The 17,344-nt window shown below is 44.1% G+C and overlaps 1 protein-coding gene across 1 annotated transcript in view; it reads left to right on the forward strand.

The window, feature by feature from the left end:
• STXBP6 (syntaxin binding protein 6) overlaps positions 1-17,344 on the forward strand; it is a 242,605-nt gene that overhangs the window by 224,304 nt on the left and 957 nt on the right. The window contains exon 5 of the mRNA XM_088025058.1: positions 12,525-12,682. Within this exon, the coding sequence (XP_087881184.1) occupies positions 12,525-12,682 (158 nt within the window). The remainder of the gene's footprint in view (positions 1-12,524; positions 12,683-17,344) is intronic.

Consider the following 17,344-nt stretch of genomic DNA (forward strand, 5'->3'; position numbering starts at 1 on the left):
TGTTAATAAATTAGCCTTGGTGAGCTCTTTCTCCTTGGTGAGCTTTCTTCATATTTTCCACCTTTTATATTCTTAGTTCCTATTTGTAACAGTGTGTTTGTTTTCATACAGTAGATCTAGCCAATAATGCATGTGGTATATGGGTCTGGTACTCTCCTCAGCACCGAGTATACAAATGGGGAGGAGACAGTCATCAAGGATATTTAGGAAATTCACAGTCTATTTGACTAAACAGACACTTAAACCAGTAATTATAATGTGTTAATATAGGAATAGGAATAGAGACATGAATAAAGTGCTAGGGAAGCGTGGAGTAGGGAACACAGCCTTCTTTTGAATCTTGATGAAGTCCAATTTATCTACTCTTGTTGCTTGTGATTTCATTGTCACATGTAAGAAACCATTGCCTAATCTAAGGTCATAATTTATGCCTATGTTTTCTCTAAGAGTTTTATAGTTTAGCTCTCATGTTTAGGTCTTTGATCCATTTTGAATTAAAATTGTATGTGGTGTGAGGTAGGGTCTAACATCATTCTTTCACATGTGGCTATCCAGTTGTCCCAGTCCCAACTGATGAAGACTGTTCTTTCCACAGTGAATAATCTTGGGACTCTTGTAGCCACCTTTTTGATGTATTGGCCTGACTTAATTTCTACTGTGCCAAATTCGCCTTGCTTTTTCTGCTGCCTCTCGGGCTATTTCTCCTCGGTGTCCTTTGCAGGTACCTTTATGTTTACCTTGTTCTAAATGTTAAAATTCTTACAGGTAGAATTTGCAAACCCCTTTCCTTTCTCTCTTTAGCAATGCTTCTGAGGTAAGCTTACCCATTGCCATTCTCTCTCTCTAACAATGACTTACAAATTTTATCTCTATCCCAGACTTCTCTGCAGAGCTTCATACTGAAATATCTGTTTGCCTTATTGACTTCACTTGGTTGTCTCACAGGCAACTTAAGCATAACATTCTCCAAAATGAAATACTTGATTCTCTTGTCTGCTCACCCTCCAAAGAAATTTGTTTTTCTGACAGATTTTTCTGTCTTGTAAGTTACACCACTATTTACCCATTTGCTCAAGTCAAAAGCCTGGGATTTGCTCGCTATTCTTCCTTTTCCTTCATCTCCCATATTCAGGCATCAGTATATATCTTAAATCTTTCCACTTCTCTCATCTCTACTGACACCATTCTAGTATAAGCCACCATTATCTCTTACTTGGGTTACTGCAGTAGCTTCTCAGCTGGCTCATTCTGTTTTCTTTCTTCTGTTCCTGAACTACAGCCAGAGTAAGAATTTCAAAAATGATCTCAGTCCAGGTGACTCTTGTTTTAAAATGCTGCGGTGGCAGGGCACCTGGGTGGCTCAGTTGGTTAAGCATCCAGGTCTTGGTTTCAGCTCAGGTCATATCTCAGGGTCGTGGGATGGGGCTCCACACTCAGCATGGAGTCTGCTCCTCGTCCCTCTCCCTCTGCTCCTCTCCTGCTCATTCTCTCTCTCTCTCAAATAAATAAGTAAAATCTTTAAAAACTAAAGTAAGATGCTTCGGTGGCTTCTAGTTGCACCTAATGTCTATCTCACTTCCCTGGTCCATAAGCTACTGTGTAGTTTGGCGCCCACTTCTCCGTCTAGTCTCTTCTCACTCCACCCTCCCCCTTCTATAGCCACACATTTGGTTCCCAGGCACAGAGTTTTTTTCGTTTTCAAGGCTTTGCACGTGGACTTTGCCCCAGCTTGTCTCTTCTCACCACAGCTCAAACATTACCTCCTTAGACAAATCTCCCCACTGATGCTGAGTCCATCCCACTCCCCTTGAATTCACCAGCAAAGCGCATGTGTGTTATGTGTACACACACACATACCTTAAACCTATGTATATATTGTTTTAACCTATGCATAACCTATACATAATCTGCCTTTTGTTTCTAGATGATAAGCTCTTTGCCTGGCATAGGGTGGGGATCGGGTGGGAGTCGAGGCGGAAGAACGTGTCTATTTTACATGTGACTATGTTCCCTGCCTGCTGCTGTGCCTACTGCAAAAAAAATAGGCAAGAAAACATTTCAGCGAATAAACAAACCGGCAGAAAATTTGAGAAAGTTAGAGTGATCTCTGCGGAGTATGAATTATCATTTGGTTAGGGAAGGAAAGGGCATCACAAGTTGAGTAACCAAGGTGTACAAAGGCCTGTGCCTGTTACTGAAATCAGGACCATAAATTAAGCATCCAATTACAGTCAACATTTTTTTGTATTTCAACTTCATTTTTGTACATTTTATATGAACATTAAGAAATTATGGTTTCCACAAAGTTATATGAAATTATTATAATTATTATCATCCTCATTGTTAAAAGTTTTATTACTGTTGATGTTCCAAGTATCACAACTTGTCCAATAGGACCTGCTTTATTTATTTCTATTTTTTTAGGACCTGCTTTAAACTGACTTCTTTTTCCTTTTAGCGCTAGCCCTACCATCTTTGAAGATATCCTTGTTATCTGGCAATGCTTCAGGTCTATCTGAGTTTTCTTTGCCCCAAGGCATGAAATCCACTATTTTCTTTTAGCAGTAAACGGTATTAGACACCAAAATCTATGTGCTGGGTTTGCATCTGAGTACTAATGTTGCATGCATATGTATATATATATATATATATATATATATATATATATATATATATATATACACACACATACACACACACATACACACACACTAATGTTTGGACACCCTTATGAACAGAGCTAGACATGATGTTCCTTATTAAGCTTGTTATTCGCATTGATTTTTTTTTTCCAAATTCATTCATGACATGCTCTACCTATAGTAAGAAATTGATAAAACTTTAATGATCTTCTAAAATTTGTCAAGAAACAACAAAGCAGTGGATAGAGACTGGAGTCTGGGGGTGGCAGATGCCAAGTGAATAGCTTGGCACGGGATCAGCAGGGACCCTCTTGAGTTGGTTGTGTTGTATTATGGGTGAGCCCACAAAGGATCGCAACAAGGAAGGGGCATGATCAGGTTAGTAATAAGCAAAGAGGATGATGTGTTAGAAAACTGACAGACCGGTGGCCGCAAAACCACTCAGGCTGCTGCATGGTCCAGTAACGCCTGGTGGGGACTGGAAATAGAGTAGAGGACTGAGCGAAGAGCCCTTGCTGAGGTAAACGCCCTGGGCTGCGGGGACAGTTGCATGTCGGATGTGACAGAAGGTTGGACTTAAAGGTGATTGAGCATAGGATACTGGGTGGACAGAAGGGCCCGTTACTGACACAGTGCATTCAGGAGGAGAAGGTCAGATGGAGGGTGGGAAGGCAAAGAATGGGCTAAGGTAGAATTTGAGAAGCAGACACATATAGACAGTATCTGGCCTATGTTTATTCGACAATAAATGTGCTGAATGAATCAGATATTACCCAATAACAGTGTGTGTTGAGTTCATACTGCATTACTAACACTATGCTGAGTATATATTTCATTTAATTTTCACAACAAACTCTAGGAAAAATAGGCACTCTTTGTATCACCACTGTGCCAGTGAGAAAACATAGGCCCATCGAGAGTAAGTAATTTACCTGAGGCCACAGAGCTAGTATCTTCTGCCCTCATACCCCTAACCAAGCAAGGAACACAACTGACAGAATAATCAGGGATCGGGGTTGGGGGCGGTTAAGAAATAGTCTGGCATAGAAGCCCAGAGAAAGAGCAGCTTTTAAAAAGAAGTAGTCGCCTTGTGGTCCTGTGGCCAAGTGAAGGAAACTTAAAATAGGCAGTGGACTTGATAGGTTATTGAACAAGTGAGCAATGTTAGAAGAGTTGTCTGGAAGCCACTTCTCTGGAAGCCCATGGCAATTGGGAAGTACAAGGCCAACAGCAGGCTAGATTGTTCCTTCAAGGATGTTCATGGTGGACGAGAGTAGTGGAAGAAAAGCAAGCTAGAGACTCTTCAGTGCCAGATACCTAAAGTTTCTCTCTTCAGTAATGGCTAAAGTTGACTGTCTACTTCGTGCCAGACACAGTTCTAAGTGCCCCCTTGTACATGACCTCATTTATTCCTCACCACAACCCTATAAAGTAGATACTAGACCAATCCCCATGACAGGTAAGGAAACAGACTGAAGCACAGAGGCGTAAGTTATTTGTTCAAGGTCACCCAGGAAGTAAGCAGCAGACTCCATATGTTGAAAAGAATTAGTTTTAGCCAGCTGCACTCAAATTGTGTCTATCAGGACTTGAAATTGTAGTTATTCAAGTGAAAGACACTGGCTTCCAACTGTAACAAAAGCAGACAGCTATAGATCCTAGCTGGTTTATTGCCATAGTTAGCAAAGACAAAATGGGCAAAATTCAATTTAGCAAATTTAGAGCCACTTTAACCTCAGAACAAGGATTCCCTCTTTGAAGTTACATTTCAGCCACTTTTCTGAGAGCCTGATATTCTCTGAACAAAACAGAACCAAAAGAAGTTGTTCTTAAATTCATTCTCCTGATGCCCTATAACTCATAAGGACATGTTCACAAGGACAAAGTTTATTTTGTTGTTTTTTTCAAGTTTTTATTTAAATTCTAGTTAGTTAACATATAATACTAGTTTCAGGAGTAGAATTTAGTGATTCATCACTTACATACAACAGCTGGTATTCATCACAAGTGCCCTCCTTAATCCCCATAAGGACCTCATTTAAATGAATATTTAAAGGACTGGTGAATTTCTTGAGTTTAAATGTTTAAAGGGACATGAATAAAACCCTCAATATTTGGCCCTTTCCATTGGGAATCTTGTAATAAAGCATTGGGAGGAGAGTGTGAGCTCCTAGGCATCGATTCATAGGACAGAGAGAGGGCATTGGGCTTTCTCCTGAGTCCTGAGCTATGGGGTATGACTGTGACTTGGGAACAGGCCAGGGTTCTACTAAATGACCTCTACATCTCCAACAGAAGAGATTTGCCTGATAAACGGGTCCATTCTTGTTCCTTTAGCAATGCCAGTAATAGATAACTCCAAGATGTCCTTCAGGTAGGCTTTTGAGTTTATGGGTTTACAAAGTATTCCTGAGCACTGAGTCCATTTTTCTTTGTCATCCAGCTGCAGGCAACAGACAAGTTTCATGGTCCCTGAAATTAGCCACCAACTTGAGACAAAAGATAATTCTGGAACTGCCATTCAGCATGCTATATCTGTTCTGCTGTCTCTATAAAGCACGTTTTTAATGTAATTACATGACTTGTCTATCTCTTACTAAATTGATGAAGACAGCCTGGATTTATTTTTCCTCCTTTAACTTAGGAGTCAATATAGTTTATAGTAGCATTTCCGAAAGCAGACTCTGCAGAAATCCACCCTACTAAAATAATCTATGCAAAAGGACCCTGTGAATAAGTATGTTTCAGAAATTCTGCTGGCAGATCTCTCCTGCTCCCCTCCCTACCTCCTCCTGATTCACAATTACATTAGCATATTAAAGGTTTTCCAGAGTTCTGCAATAAAGGAACCAGCTAGATCGGCACTTCATAAAGTCATTTTTACCATAGAATGGAGTTTCCTGTGTGCATTCTTTTAAACCACAGAACCACTTTGGGAAATGCTGACATAGTCATCAAGAGCTTTGGGATCAACTCTCAGCTTCTATGTATTTGACTTTTTTAGCTTCCCTATATAAGCGAGCTCATGCAGTTTTTTTTCTTTCTGTGTCTCGCTTCCCCGAGCAGGAAGGTGAGGGAAACTGAGAGGTATTGGTCCCCAGATACAAAAGTGAAGCTCTATAGGATGAATAAGTGTAGAGATCTAATGCACAGCATGATGACTGTAGTTAATAATACTGTATTGAATACTAGAAATTTGCTAAAAGTAGATTGTAGGTGCTCTCACCAAAAAAAGAAGAAAAAAATCCGAGATGGATATGTTAATTATCTTGATTGTAGTAATCATTTCATTGTGTATATCAGATCGTCATGTTGTATACTTTAAATATATACAATTCTTAAAAATATTTGTTTAAAAAAAAAGAGTTTTAGGTTCAAGATCTGGGTGATCTTGGGTAAGCTACCTGACCTCCCTGAGCACTCATTTCCTCAACTGTAAAATAGGATGAGAAAATATTCCTTGGAGGGCTTTGACAATTAAAACACAGCACCCAGACGGAACAGACATTCGGTGAATGCTAGCTATTTCTGTGAGTGACTGGCTGACAGGCATACTGCATCTTTGCCCAGCATGGGTTAATGACTCTTCCTTTTAGAAAGGTTTTACATAAAGTAGACTGGATTTGTAACAGAATTTGCCTGATAAGTCATTACCACAAAAGTACAAATGAAATTTAACCTTTCAGAAGAATCTCCATTAGGGGATCCTAGAGGTGGTCCAACATTGAGATGCAGCAGTATGATTAGTATTGATTAGTCAATGGAAAGAGAAGGAGCTTCGTAATTTACCCAGGCTCACAGATAATGAATGGAGTCTGTGAATTAAGAACTAGCTTGTTTCAATGTCCGTTGACAGATGATAAAGAAGATGTGGTATATATACACAATGGAATATTATGCAGCCATCAAAAGGAATGAGATCTTGCCATTTGCAATGACGTGGATGGAACTGGAGGGTGTTACGCTGAGTGAAATAAGTCAATCAGAGAAAGACATGTATCATATGACCTCATTGATATGAGGAATTCTTAATCTCAGGAAACAAACTGAGGGTTGCTGGAGTGGTGGGGGGTGGGAGGGATGGGGTGGCTGGGTGATAGACATTGGGGAGAGTATGTGCTATGGTGAGCGCTGTGAATTGTGCAGGACTGTTGAATCACAGATCTGTACCTCTGAAACAAATAATGCAACATATGTTAAGAAAAAAGAAAAAGAGGAGAATAGCAGGAGGGGAAGAATGAAGGGGAGTAAGTCAGAGGGGGAGACGAACCATGAGAGATGATGGATTCTGAAAAGCAAACTGAGGGTTCTAGAGGGGAGGAGGGTGGGTGGATGGGTTAGCCTGGTGATGGGTATTAAAGAGGGCACATTCTGCATGGAGCACTGGGTGTTATGCACAAACAATGGATCATGGAACACTACATCAAAAACTAATGATGTAATATATGGTGATTAATATAACAATAAAAAATTTTAAAAAAAAGAACTAGCTTGTTTCACCAGGTAGTCCTTTGCATTTAATTACTCTGTTTGGAGAAGTTAATATCATCGTTATTATTTAAATTATATTCATTTCTAGAACGTTTAGCACAAGTCACAGTCCTAAGCAGAATCCCCTAGGAAGCATCATGGTTACCATGTAACATCAGCTACTGCCAGTGGGTGGGGGTGGAGCTGCACCCTCCTCTCAGGAAGGAGAGTGTATCAGTGGTTCTGAGTGGCTTTAGATCTGAGAAGGGACCCGGCAGTCCGGCAACCTAGTTTCCATGTGACTTTTCTTTTGCTGATATGTCCTTTCATGGTAAAGACCCTGAGCAGTGAAGATTGGAAGCAAAAAAAAAAAAAAAAAAGGAAAGGAGAAAGCGACCAGGAAAGTTCATTTGAACGTCACTAATACTGGACCAGACTTAAGTGTACTTTATGTCCACCCATGAAAATAGCTTTGCTAAAAAATAGTAATACCATAGGCAAGAATAGAATAGGGACTATTTAAGCCACCCAGTGAATAAATTATTACTATTACTAAACACTTTGGACAGATACTATGAGAGTTCCCAGTGTCCGTGGTCTATTGACAGATTTAATATAATGGAGCTCCCTGCCAATTTTTGTGAGTTTATTGTATCCATGTTATATATTTTTTTCTATAAATGGTTTTCCTTTAAGTTAGTTTGGATACATGGGGCTTTATTGTACAGTTCTTCCTACATGGTTAAATTGACTATAGAGTAGAAGTAGTCAAGCAAAACTATTAAAACTATTCCATTTTTTTTTAAGATTTTATTTATTTTTATTTTAGAGAGAGAGTAGGTGGAGGGGCAGAGAGAGAGGGAGACAAGCAAACTCCACACTGTGCACGAAGCCTGACATGGGGCTCGATCCCAGGATCCTGAGATCATAACCTGAGCTGAAACCAAGAGTTGGATGCTCAACTGACTGAGCCACCCAGGCGCCCCCAAAACAATTCAGTTTTAAAACAGTGCTCTGAGATGAGTGTGTTTACTCAGCACCGAGTATAGACTGGCATATATTTATTGATCACTTATTTTTTTAGATGATTTTCCTGCTTTTGTCCAAACAAGATGAATATTTTGCATTTCAAATATACATACCTATAGGTGTCATCTTTATAGATACAGATATAGAGATGCAGAGAGATACGAAGATGTAGATATTTGATAGAGGAGATAGCTGGTGAAAATTCTTGAAGTTGCCTCTTTCCTAGCTATTAAATTAGGAATTTTGATTACCAAGATACAACCTGAAGTCTAAGACAGTATAAAGAAATTATGTTGCTCTTGGAGCTGTTGGCATATTTCGTGTGCTTTTGAAAATCTTCCCCCCTCTTCTTTCTCTTCTATTGTTGTTTATCAATACACCTTAGTCTTTTCCCCTTGTTTTCTTATACATTTAAATTTATTTTAATTGTGTTTTCGAGCAGTGACTGAATACAGTGTTATTGCTTTATCTCAAGCCATAGCTTTTACAGTCTACTCAATCACTTCACATAAAAGATGCCAACATAAAAAAACAAAGAGATGCCAGCATATATATATATATATATATATTTTTTTTTAAAAGCACATATCAAGTGGAACTGATGTATATGCAACATCAATAAAGTAAGACTGGTCTCTACTCTCCAGAGACTATAATTCAAAAGGCAGTTGACTTTATTTTGCTGCGGTTGACAGCCTCTTCTCAGACTGCTTGAATAAATTTGGGTAGTAATATGCTTCCTGTCTATTTAGAGAGAAATACTGTTCTGTCTGCCTTGGGAGACTGTTTTATTTCCAGATTTAAACTCAACACAACATGATGGGCCGCAACTTTTGAGTAAAGCATGCCTTGATTTAGTGAGTTTGTGCTCAGCTGCCTCTCTGAGCAACACCCTGAGCTAGGCACCACAGGTATACAAAGATATCTAAGAAGGGTCTTCTGGGAGCCTCAAGACACTTAACCCCAAAATAGGAGAGAAGAGAGGGAGACACGCAATGGAATTGGGTGGGATGGTGCCATTTTTCCAAAATTCCTAGAGAGCAGATGTGGTCTGAAGGAGATGGAGGGACAAGCATCCACCGAACACCTACAGGCAATTGGCATACATCTTCATCTTCATTTCCACAACAACCACACCAGCTGGATGGCATGACCCTCATTTGACAGATGAGGAAATTGAAGATCAGGGAAGTTAAATCACTCCCTCAAAGTCATTCTGCCATTTGCGTCAGTATAACAGTGCCTGGCACATAGCGTGCACACCGGTGAATGGTGTTGACAGTTGAGTGAATCTTTTAGGGAAGCAATTTTCATCATGCATCAAGAGCCTTGACAATGTGTTTGTTCTTTGAATCAGCAATTTCATTTCTAGGAATTGTCAGAGATATGGGCAAAGATTGTGTCTGTGTGTGTGTGTGTGTAAATTCAATAAGGTAACTGCAACCTCAGGTTTACACATAATGAATTCCAGATGACCTTGGGTCACTCTCCTGGAGTTGTCAAGTAAGAAAACATGGGTCCGGAGCTTAGCAGCACAACCTAGCGAAAGATGGAATTTGGTCATGGAAGCCAGGAGTTGAGTAAAATTATCTAGGGAGAGTCTATAGAATGAGAGAGAGAGAGAGAGAGAGAAGAAGGCCAAGGACAGAAGCCTGGAACTGCAGCTTTAGCAAGATCTCAGAGAGAAGAAAGTAAGCAAGCAGGAGACCCAAGGGAAAGGGAGAAAGATTCAAGATTTAAGGATTGGCCAACATAATGAAACGGTGCCCCCTTGGGGAATTTATCACCTGGCTGGAAAGTCATTGCATCTACAGGTGAAAAATGAGGTAGAAAAGTTGCCCATGAATGTCCTTGATAAGTGCCCACGAAGGATATAGACAGTTCTTACAGAGTTGAGAGGAAGGAGGGTTTGGAGTTGACCTGAAGCTTGACAAAGGTGATGAGACTTCACTGAGCCTGAAATACGGTTAGAATTGAAACCAGGAGAGAGAGGTCATTTCAGCTAAGGCCGTGAGATTTGTTCAAATCCATCCTCATATCTGAAAATACCTGGAGGTGGATTTTCTGTTGATCTTGGTAATCAGTGTCATCTTTGAATACTGAAGACAGCTTTTGGTTCTCTTTTAGTAATAATGCCTGTTGGTTAAACAGTATCATATAAAACTGGATGCAGTGTTACCTCATATCTTGTACAAGGTTCAGGAAGTCATGACAAGACAGTATGGCTTATTCCAGAAAGACAGATGTGTCTAACGTGGAGGACATCATGAGGGTCAATTTCAATGGGAAAAGACAAGTCCTAGTTATATACCCTCCTAATTTTATGGTAGCTAATTCTAAAATCCCTTTGGTTTAATACAGCTATTCTTGGCTGTGAAGTCTCAGATTCCCTGCCCCATATTTGCCCTAGCCTCTGGTAGCTAAGCTGTGGGTATGTGAAAGGAAGCAAGAAAGGGAGGAAATTTTAGTGTGCTCCACCCACTCCTCTGCCCCTTCCAGTCCTTTCCATCTTCCCATTCCATCCCACTGGCCTCTTTCTTCTCAAGACCACTTGACTTACAGTACAGCATGGGCAATAACTCTTCATTGACCAAGAGGAATACCTTGAGGACAGAAACAGTCAGGCATTACCTTGGGAAATAAACTGTCAAAATCTGTCTCTGCTAGTCTGTTCACAATTCTGTCTACTTGCATTGCTTCCCACAACCTACACCATATCTGCAAAGAGGAAACTACAGAATAAGGAAGAATCGTTGGAAAATCAGGTTCCAGTGCTTGCCATGCCACTTCCTTCCTTGCAAACCACTTAACCTCAACTTAGTCTTAGTCTTCTCAGGAGAATTTGTGTGACAGCCAAATGAGATAATATTTGTCAGGGTACTTAAGATTGCAAAATGCTATTCCCATGTTAGGGAATGGTCTAACCTAGGCTATCATCATAGTCATGAATATGATGTGAAAGCAGAAGGGGGGACCAAGATTTCGCCTCCTCCTCCATCTGTTCTAAAGACGTAGCCTTTCCATTCCAGTCCTTGTATTCAACCAGTTTCCTCCAGAGCCTCATCTCCTCTCCTCTAGTCCCTATTAATCTCTGTTGATTTATCTTGGCTCATGGAGTCCTTAATACAACTGAGTAATACCACCCCATTCTCCTCCCCTTAGCACACAGTGGAGGCCCTTAAAATCCACTCCTAAAGAAGAAAAATGGGAAACAATTTACAAAATCCTTCATAGGCACGAGGCACTTTCTGTGCTTGAGATTCTGTTCCACAAACCACAGACTTTTGCCACAGAAGAGAAATTAGGAAGCCTTTACAGCTGAGACTGGAGGTAGGGGGTTGGGGGGGTGGGTAGACTACATTTCTATTAAAAGCTGTCTGTGGCTAGATGTATCCATCCCAAGTACAAAGTTAAATGATGTAATAAACTTATCCAAAGTCATAAAGCTATTACATAAAGTGCCATTAAATGTTTTCCACTCAATGTTAACAAAATACAGCTATAAATTCTCCTGGGTTGTAATTTTGCAAGTCTCTGGTTCTCAGTGGGTTATGCATCCGCCAGTTCTTCACTGTTAGGTCGTGTTTTCCAGTCCTGGCAAATGGGATGTCAGGGATACATAATCCTTTGAAGTGTGATGGTTTTCAACTTCCTCATGAATCTGGAAGTCCTCAGTTTCTTCTGAGGCTGGTTTCTGTCACCATTTTCTACCTCCTGGCTAAGTGCAGTATTAAGGCCCCATATTTCATGAACTGGAGATCAGAGGCAAGGAGGCCCAGCCAACCAAGCCATGGCTCAGCATTCAAGGTTGGGAGCTGGCACATCTCCGCTGAACTTTGAGACTAATTCACAGCTGCTTACAAGAAGCCATGCATCTAGGGACAGCGAGGTAAAATGGAAGGGAGGAGTTGAAAGGAATACAGAGCATTCTCTCCGGAAAAGTTCTGTGCCCCCTTTCCCTGTGGGTTTTCACCTAAACCCCAGGTCAAGAGGAAATGTGCATAAGATCCAGATATGTCTCACTGAACTTGCCTAACTCTATAAACTTGTCAGGATTTCTATTTACTTTTGCAAGCCAAGTCCTAAATCCAGATGGCCCCTGTCCCTTGGACCCTCACCAAACAGAATGGCAGGAGAGAGGGCTGTGTCAGTGAAGGGGATGCGAGAGAAGCCATCGGCATTTGCCCAAGTCCTGCAGGCTGGGGGTCCTCTTCCTACACACGTGCAGTCAGACAAGATCAGAAGAAATGTTGACTGGTTCCTAGATACCTGAAGCTTCTCTGTAGGGACCCGCCTTGCTCTTGCAGGTGCTCCGCCATCGCAGGGTTCTCTCACTGGAGGTCAGCCGAGGCGGCCTCTGACGCTTTTGCTGTGCTTCTTCAGGGAACAGCATCCTCCATTCGGCAGCCGATAGTGTGACCAGCGCCGTACAGAAAGCAAGCCAGGCCTTGAATGAGCGTGGGGAGCGGTTAGGCCGAGCAGAGGAGAAGACGGAAGACATGAAGAACAGCGCCCAGCAGTTTGCGGAAACTGCGCACAAGGTGGGTCCAACAGAGGGGCGAAGGTCTCCACTCTGGGTGCTCAGGGAGCTTTGGCTCCGAGAAACTTATTGCAGTGTGTTTCCCATAGTGGGAGATACAAAATCAAGCCCTTTTTCTCCCCACCCTTTATACAACCTGCTGCTTAGTAAGTACCAGAATCGTGAAAGTGCTTCTTGTACCTGTTTCTTCATTTCTGTCCTTGCTAACGTCTTTGTCTCTGACCTTGGATCTGGATCTTTGGGAAATGTGGACCAACCTTAGTTCCTGCCCAGAATTTTAGGGCTCAAGTTTCAGGGAAGAGGATGGGGGGAGGAGGAGGTCAGATCCAACAATATCCGCCCACCCCCCCATGGCCAGTGCTTGGAAAAGACTTGGGGCGGCCCGTGCTTACTTTTCCTTGCCGCCCTTTTCCGGTCACGGTCATGAGCCCAGCATCCTGTGTTCTTATCTCTTCACTGTATGAAAAGCCAGCTCTAGTCCCCCCACCCCCAACACACACAGGGCACCTCAGGGCTGCTTGCCCCTCTGCAAGGGGCTTTGGATCTCTAAGGCTGCCCTGACTCATGCAGAGCTGCCCCCAGGGCTCCTACCTGCTCTGAACCCAGGTCGTGGCATTTCCCACGTGACCACAGGCGCACACATGCACGTGCACACGCTCCCAAAGACTGTGCCTTCCAGAAGGGGAAAGGGGAGTTTTTACTGGCAGCCAGCTCTCTGAGGCAGTCACAAACCAAAGGAAAGGGTGGCCCTGTTGGTCAGGGGATAGAGGATTTATGACTGATCTTGTGCTTCGGGTCAAAGGGCAGCTGTCTGGCTAGGGATTGGAATTTAGGTTTCCAGAAACAACCCCTGCTGATAACTGTTGGCCTCTCCGACTCATGATCCGGCCTTTCAGATATGCTTTTCAGGTGACCTTTGGGGAAAAAATTAACTTGCTTCAACAGAAAACCCCAGCTCTGCTGAAGAAGGGAGAATGCACAACCTGAAAAGTAATGAGAAAGGTCTCCCCAGCTGAGGCTGGCTGGCCTCACCCAGGGACTCATGCCCAGGGCTGACTGTGGATCGGAACCCCAGGGGATGCTTCCTGCTTTCCTGTCCTGCAGCCCCCTTGCACAGTCCTGTGTCCTTCTGTCATCAGCTCTCTGTTGTGACGGGGTCTTACCGCACCCCTGTCTCGGGGGCCCATGTGGGCTTCCCTGGAGGAGATTTGGCCAGATCTGGCTGAAAATGCAGGGTGGCCGTGCTGGAGGCCACACCCTTGTTCACCGCTTGTCCCGGAAAGAGGGAGCTCAGACTGAAGATTTCCGGAAGGTTCAGATTTAAGGTCCCTTCTCCAGCCTTTGTGAGACAGAATGATGAGATGGAAACCCTAGAATTCCTGCCCCAGCTTCATTTATAACCACAGCAAATGTTGCGATTGGGGGTGGGGTGATAGTGGAAGCCTGGAGAAGCATTCAAAGTGTTGGTTTGGGGAAGAGAACGCTAAAGGGAGTCATTTTTTAATTGTCTTCAAGTCTGGGAGGGGTGATAGTGCGGGCAGTTCTCTTTCAGACCTTGCCTCACAGAATAGAACAGTCAACAGTGCACTGATAAGATTCTGCTAAAACCAGACCTTAGGTGAATGATGAAATCATGAGCCAGGTTACCAAGGAAGTCTGTGAAATCACTCTTCCTAAGGCGGAGTAGACAATACCTGGAGGTCATCCATGTGGGCGTCCCCCTCAGAGGCGGTTGTACAAACACTGGGTTGGATAACCTGACCAGATGGCCATGATTCTTGGCCCTGGACTCCCTGTTTCCCTGATGTTGTTGCCAAGTTTGCTAGGTGCTTGGGAAGACGGTATGGTGTGGTTAACATCTTATGTTTGATTTACCATCCCCATGACCTTGGGCAAGTGCCTGATTTCTCTAAGCCCCAATTCCCTCATCAGTAAACTCAGGCAAATTAATAACAGTGCCTGTCTCCTAGGGCATTGAGAGAATTGAATGAATTCAAACCTATAAATCTACGATCACAGTACCTGACATACAGATCTGAATTAATACTGGCGATAATAATTTCCATGAAAATAGTTCTGTTGAACCTGCCCTATTCCATCCCATAACGAGCACCTATGTAAGGGCATGGAGAAATGTGATTGAGGACCCCAACAAAGGGATGGGGAGGAATTGGAGATGAAGATTTTGCCCCCTCCCCCCAGAGTGGGCTGGGCAGGGCTCCTGCTAATGGCGGATACTTTCTAAACACAGAACAACCCTTGAAACAGGGCCTGTCAGGTTAGAAACTGATTAGGCCACCAAAGGCAAAGTGGCCTCTGGCCTTGACCACTGGGAGGATCAGTGCCACCAGCGGCCTGCTTTCAGGAGAGATGGAGGAGGGAGGGGGCGGCATGCCCTTGTTTTGGTTTCCCTGCCCATGGGTGTTCTAAGAAGGAGGTGAAGGGGTTGCTGGTGTCTATTACTGCATGTGAGGGAGTGGGAGCGAGGCACTGTCCTCGCCAGGTGTGGTTTTCTAAAGTTGGGATGTGTGCTTATGAATCAGCAGCATTGGCGGCATTCCTAACGAGGAGAGTGACCTCTTTAGATAAGGTGTGGCTATTTTCCCAGGGACTAGGACTCCCGATTTAAACCCACTGGCGTGGCCTGACCGTGAAGATGTCATTTCCCCAGCCAAGCCCCCACCACACCTGCTGGTGAGGACAGCATGCCGAGGTGGAACACAAACCTTCCGCCCCCAGACAAGCAGCTGTGTTGATTCATAAAGAGTGGGCTGTGTTTACGAGTTGAGACACAGGGTACATGCCGGCACCCTTCGCAGACCACAGCAAGACCAGGTGAGACTCCTCCATGCTCCCTGGTTGAATGAGGGCATGTCACCCCAGCCAGACTATGGCACACTTCTCTACACTGCGGTCAAAAGGATCTAACTTTTCCCAGGACTCCTGCAGTAACCCAGGTCCATTAGTGAGTGGATCACCTTTGCACAGCCCTGCCATCAAGATATGTGGGTGCTTAACTCCAGGAAAGCAGATGGAAACTGCTCCTGTACCCCGTCTCCCCCGGCTCTGTTCGGCCTGCCTTGAGGAAGCGCCGTTCCTTCCTGAGCTGCGGGCTTGGCACCGTCTCAGCCCTTAGGAAAGTAGCGCAGCCGCAGAGCAGGCCTGCTGACTCTCCCCTGCCCCAGAAGGCACACCGTTGCCGTGCGCGCCTGGCTCTGACACCCGCCACAGGCACTGAGTCCGCAGGCAAGAGGGGCACCCATACCTAGGCATCCTCAGATGCCATTTCTCATGGAAAGGAATGCCGATCTGCCCTGTTTTGTACACGCTCACGTTTGCGGGGCAGGGGGTGGTAAGTGGGGGTTTCTCTCATTGGCAGGGAGCGGCTGCCTCTGTCCTCACTACAGTCACCTGCTTCCTTTGGGTCCCTGAACCAGAAGGGACCTCAAGAGTCCAGGTCTCTTAAAACTCTCCCCCAATATGAGTAATGATTTATCATTATTTAGAGGGAGTTGGAAGCATTTGAGTTAGAGATGATATTTATGATCATGAGGAGACTGAGGTATGGAGCAGTTGTGACTTTAGGGCTCAAGGTCATGCAGCAAAATTGTAGCAAAGAAGCAACCCTGCCTTCCATATTCCAAGACTTCCAACTCCCAGAGAATTTTAAAAAAACAAACAACAACAAAAACCCTAGGTAGCATGGAAATGGTACCACTTTCTGCAAAGATACTTCAAATAGTAAAAGACCCAGTCCTGTCGTATTCCTGCGATGCTGAGTTGGCCATGGCCCCACCTGGTGGGGGCTGGGCTTAGCGCCATCCCAGACCCATGGTAGCGGTCACCGGGGCCCGGTTGTTGCTGAAGATTAATGACTGTGGGTGAATTGGCACGAGCCCATTAGCTGAAGGTTAACAGCTCCGTGAATAACAGGACAGCAGCACTGATCAAATATTTATGTTTGGTATTCATTATGCACAACACTTAACAGCTCTGTGTTGATTGGAGTCGTCCACGTTGCTAAATAATGTATTAAAATGAGAGACAGAGCAAGAAGTGGAGTCCATACAGTGGAGGGGCTGCAGGTGGCGGGGCCATGGAACAGATCAGAAGGAGAGCCCCCCACCCACCATGTCTCCTGGACCATAAGCTCTCCGAGGTCAGGAGTTACTAGCCACCTCCCCCTTTCTGAGCAAAAGCCCACAGCGCTTAGCACGGGAGCAGCCCAGGCATGCTCACACACACTGTCCAATGGTTGACGGATGTGGCGTCCACACTGCAGAGGGTCTGTGGAGGTCTTGCTGAGGCTGGCTTCACCAGGCAGAGAGGCACGGGGAGCTCTTCCAGCTGCGGTGAATTTAGCAGCCCGAGGGCTAGGTCCGCATGTCCCCTCTGTGCACCGGCTGCAAAGGAAGGGTTTGCTGCTCTCTCAGGTGGCCTAACTGAGGTGGCATCCCCGGGGTTATGACTTTGTTCTTGAAGACATCAAAGAAAGGGATGGCAGACCCCGATTGCCCTGGGTTACACTGGAGAGATGGATCGTTGACACCGCCCAGAATGACGGCCAGCACCACTGTGTGGAATCAGGGGGCTCCCTGGCTCATCCTTCAAGGACCAGGAACCTGGTCATGAAGCAGACGACAGGGCTTTCTACAAAGCTCTT

This window comes from Eumetopias jubatus, unplaced genomic scaffold (genome assembly GCF_037043125.1).
Source record: "Eumetopias jubatus isolate StellerSeaLion01/CBP00866 unplaced genomic scaffold, mEumJub1_p1.0 scaffold_7, whole genome shotgun sequence".
NCBI classification, from domain to species: domain Eukaryota; kingdom Metazoa; phylum Chordata; class Mammalia; order Carnivora; family Otariidae; genus Eumetopias; species Eumetopias jubatus.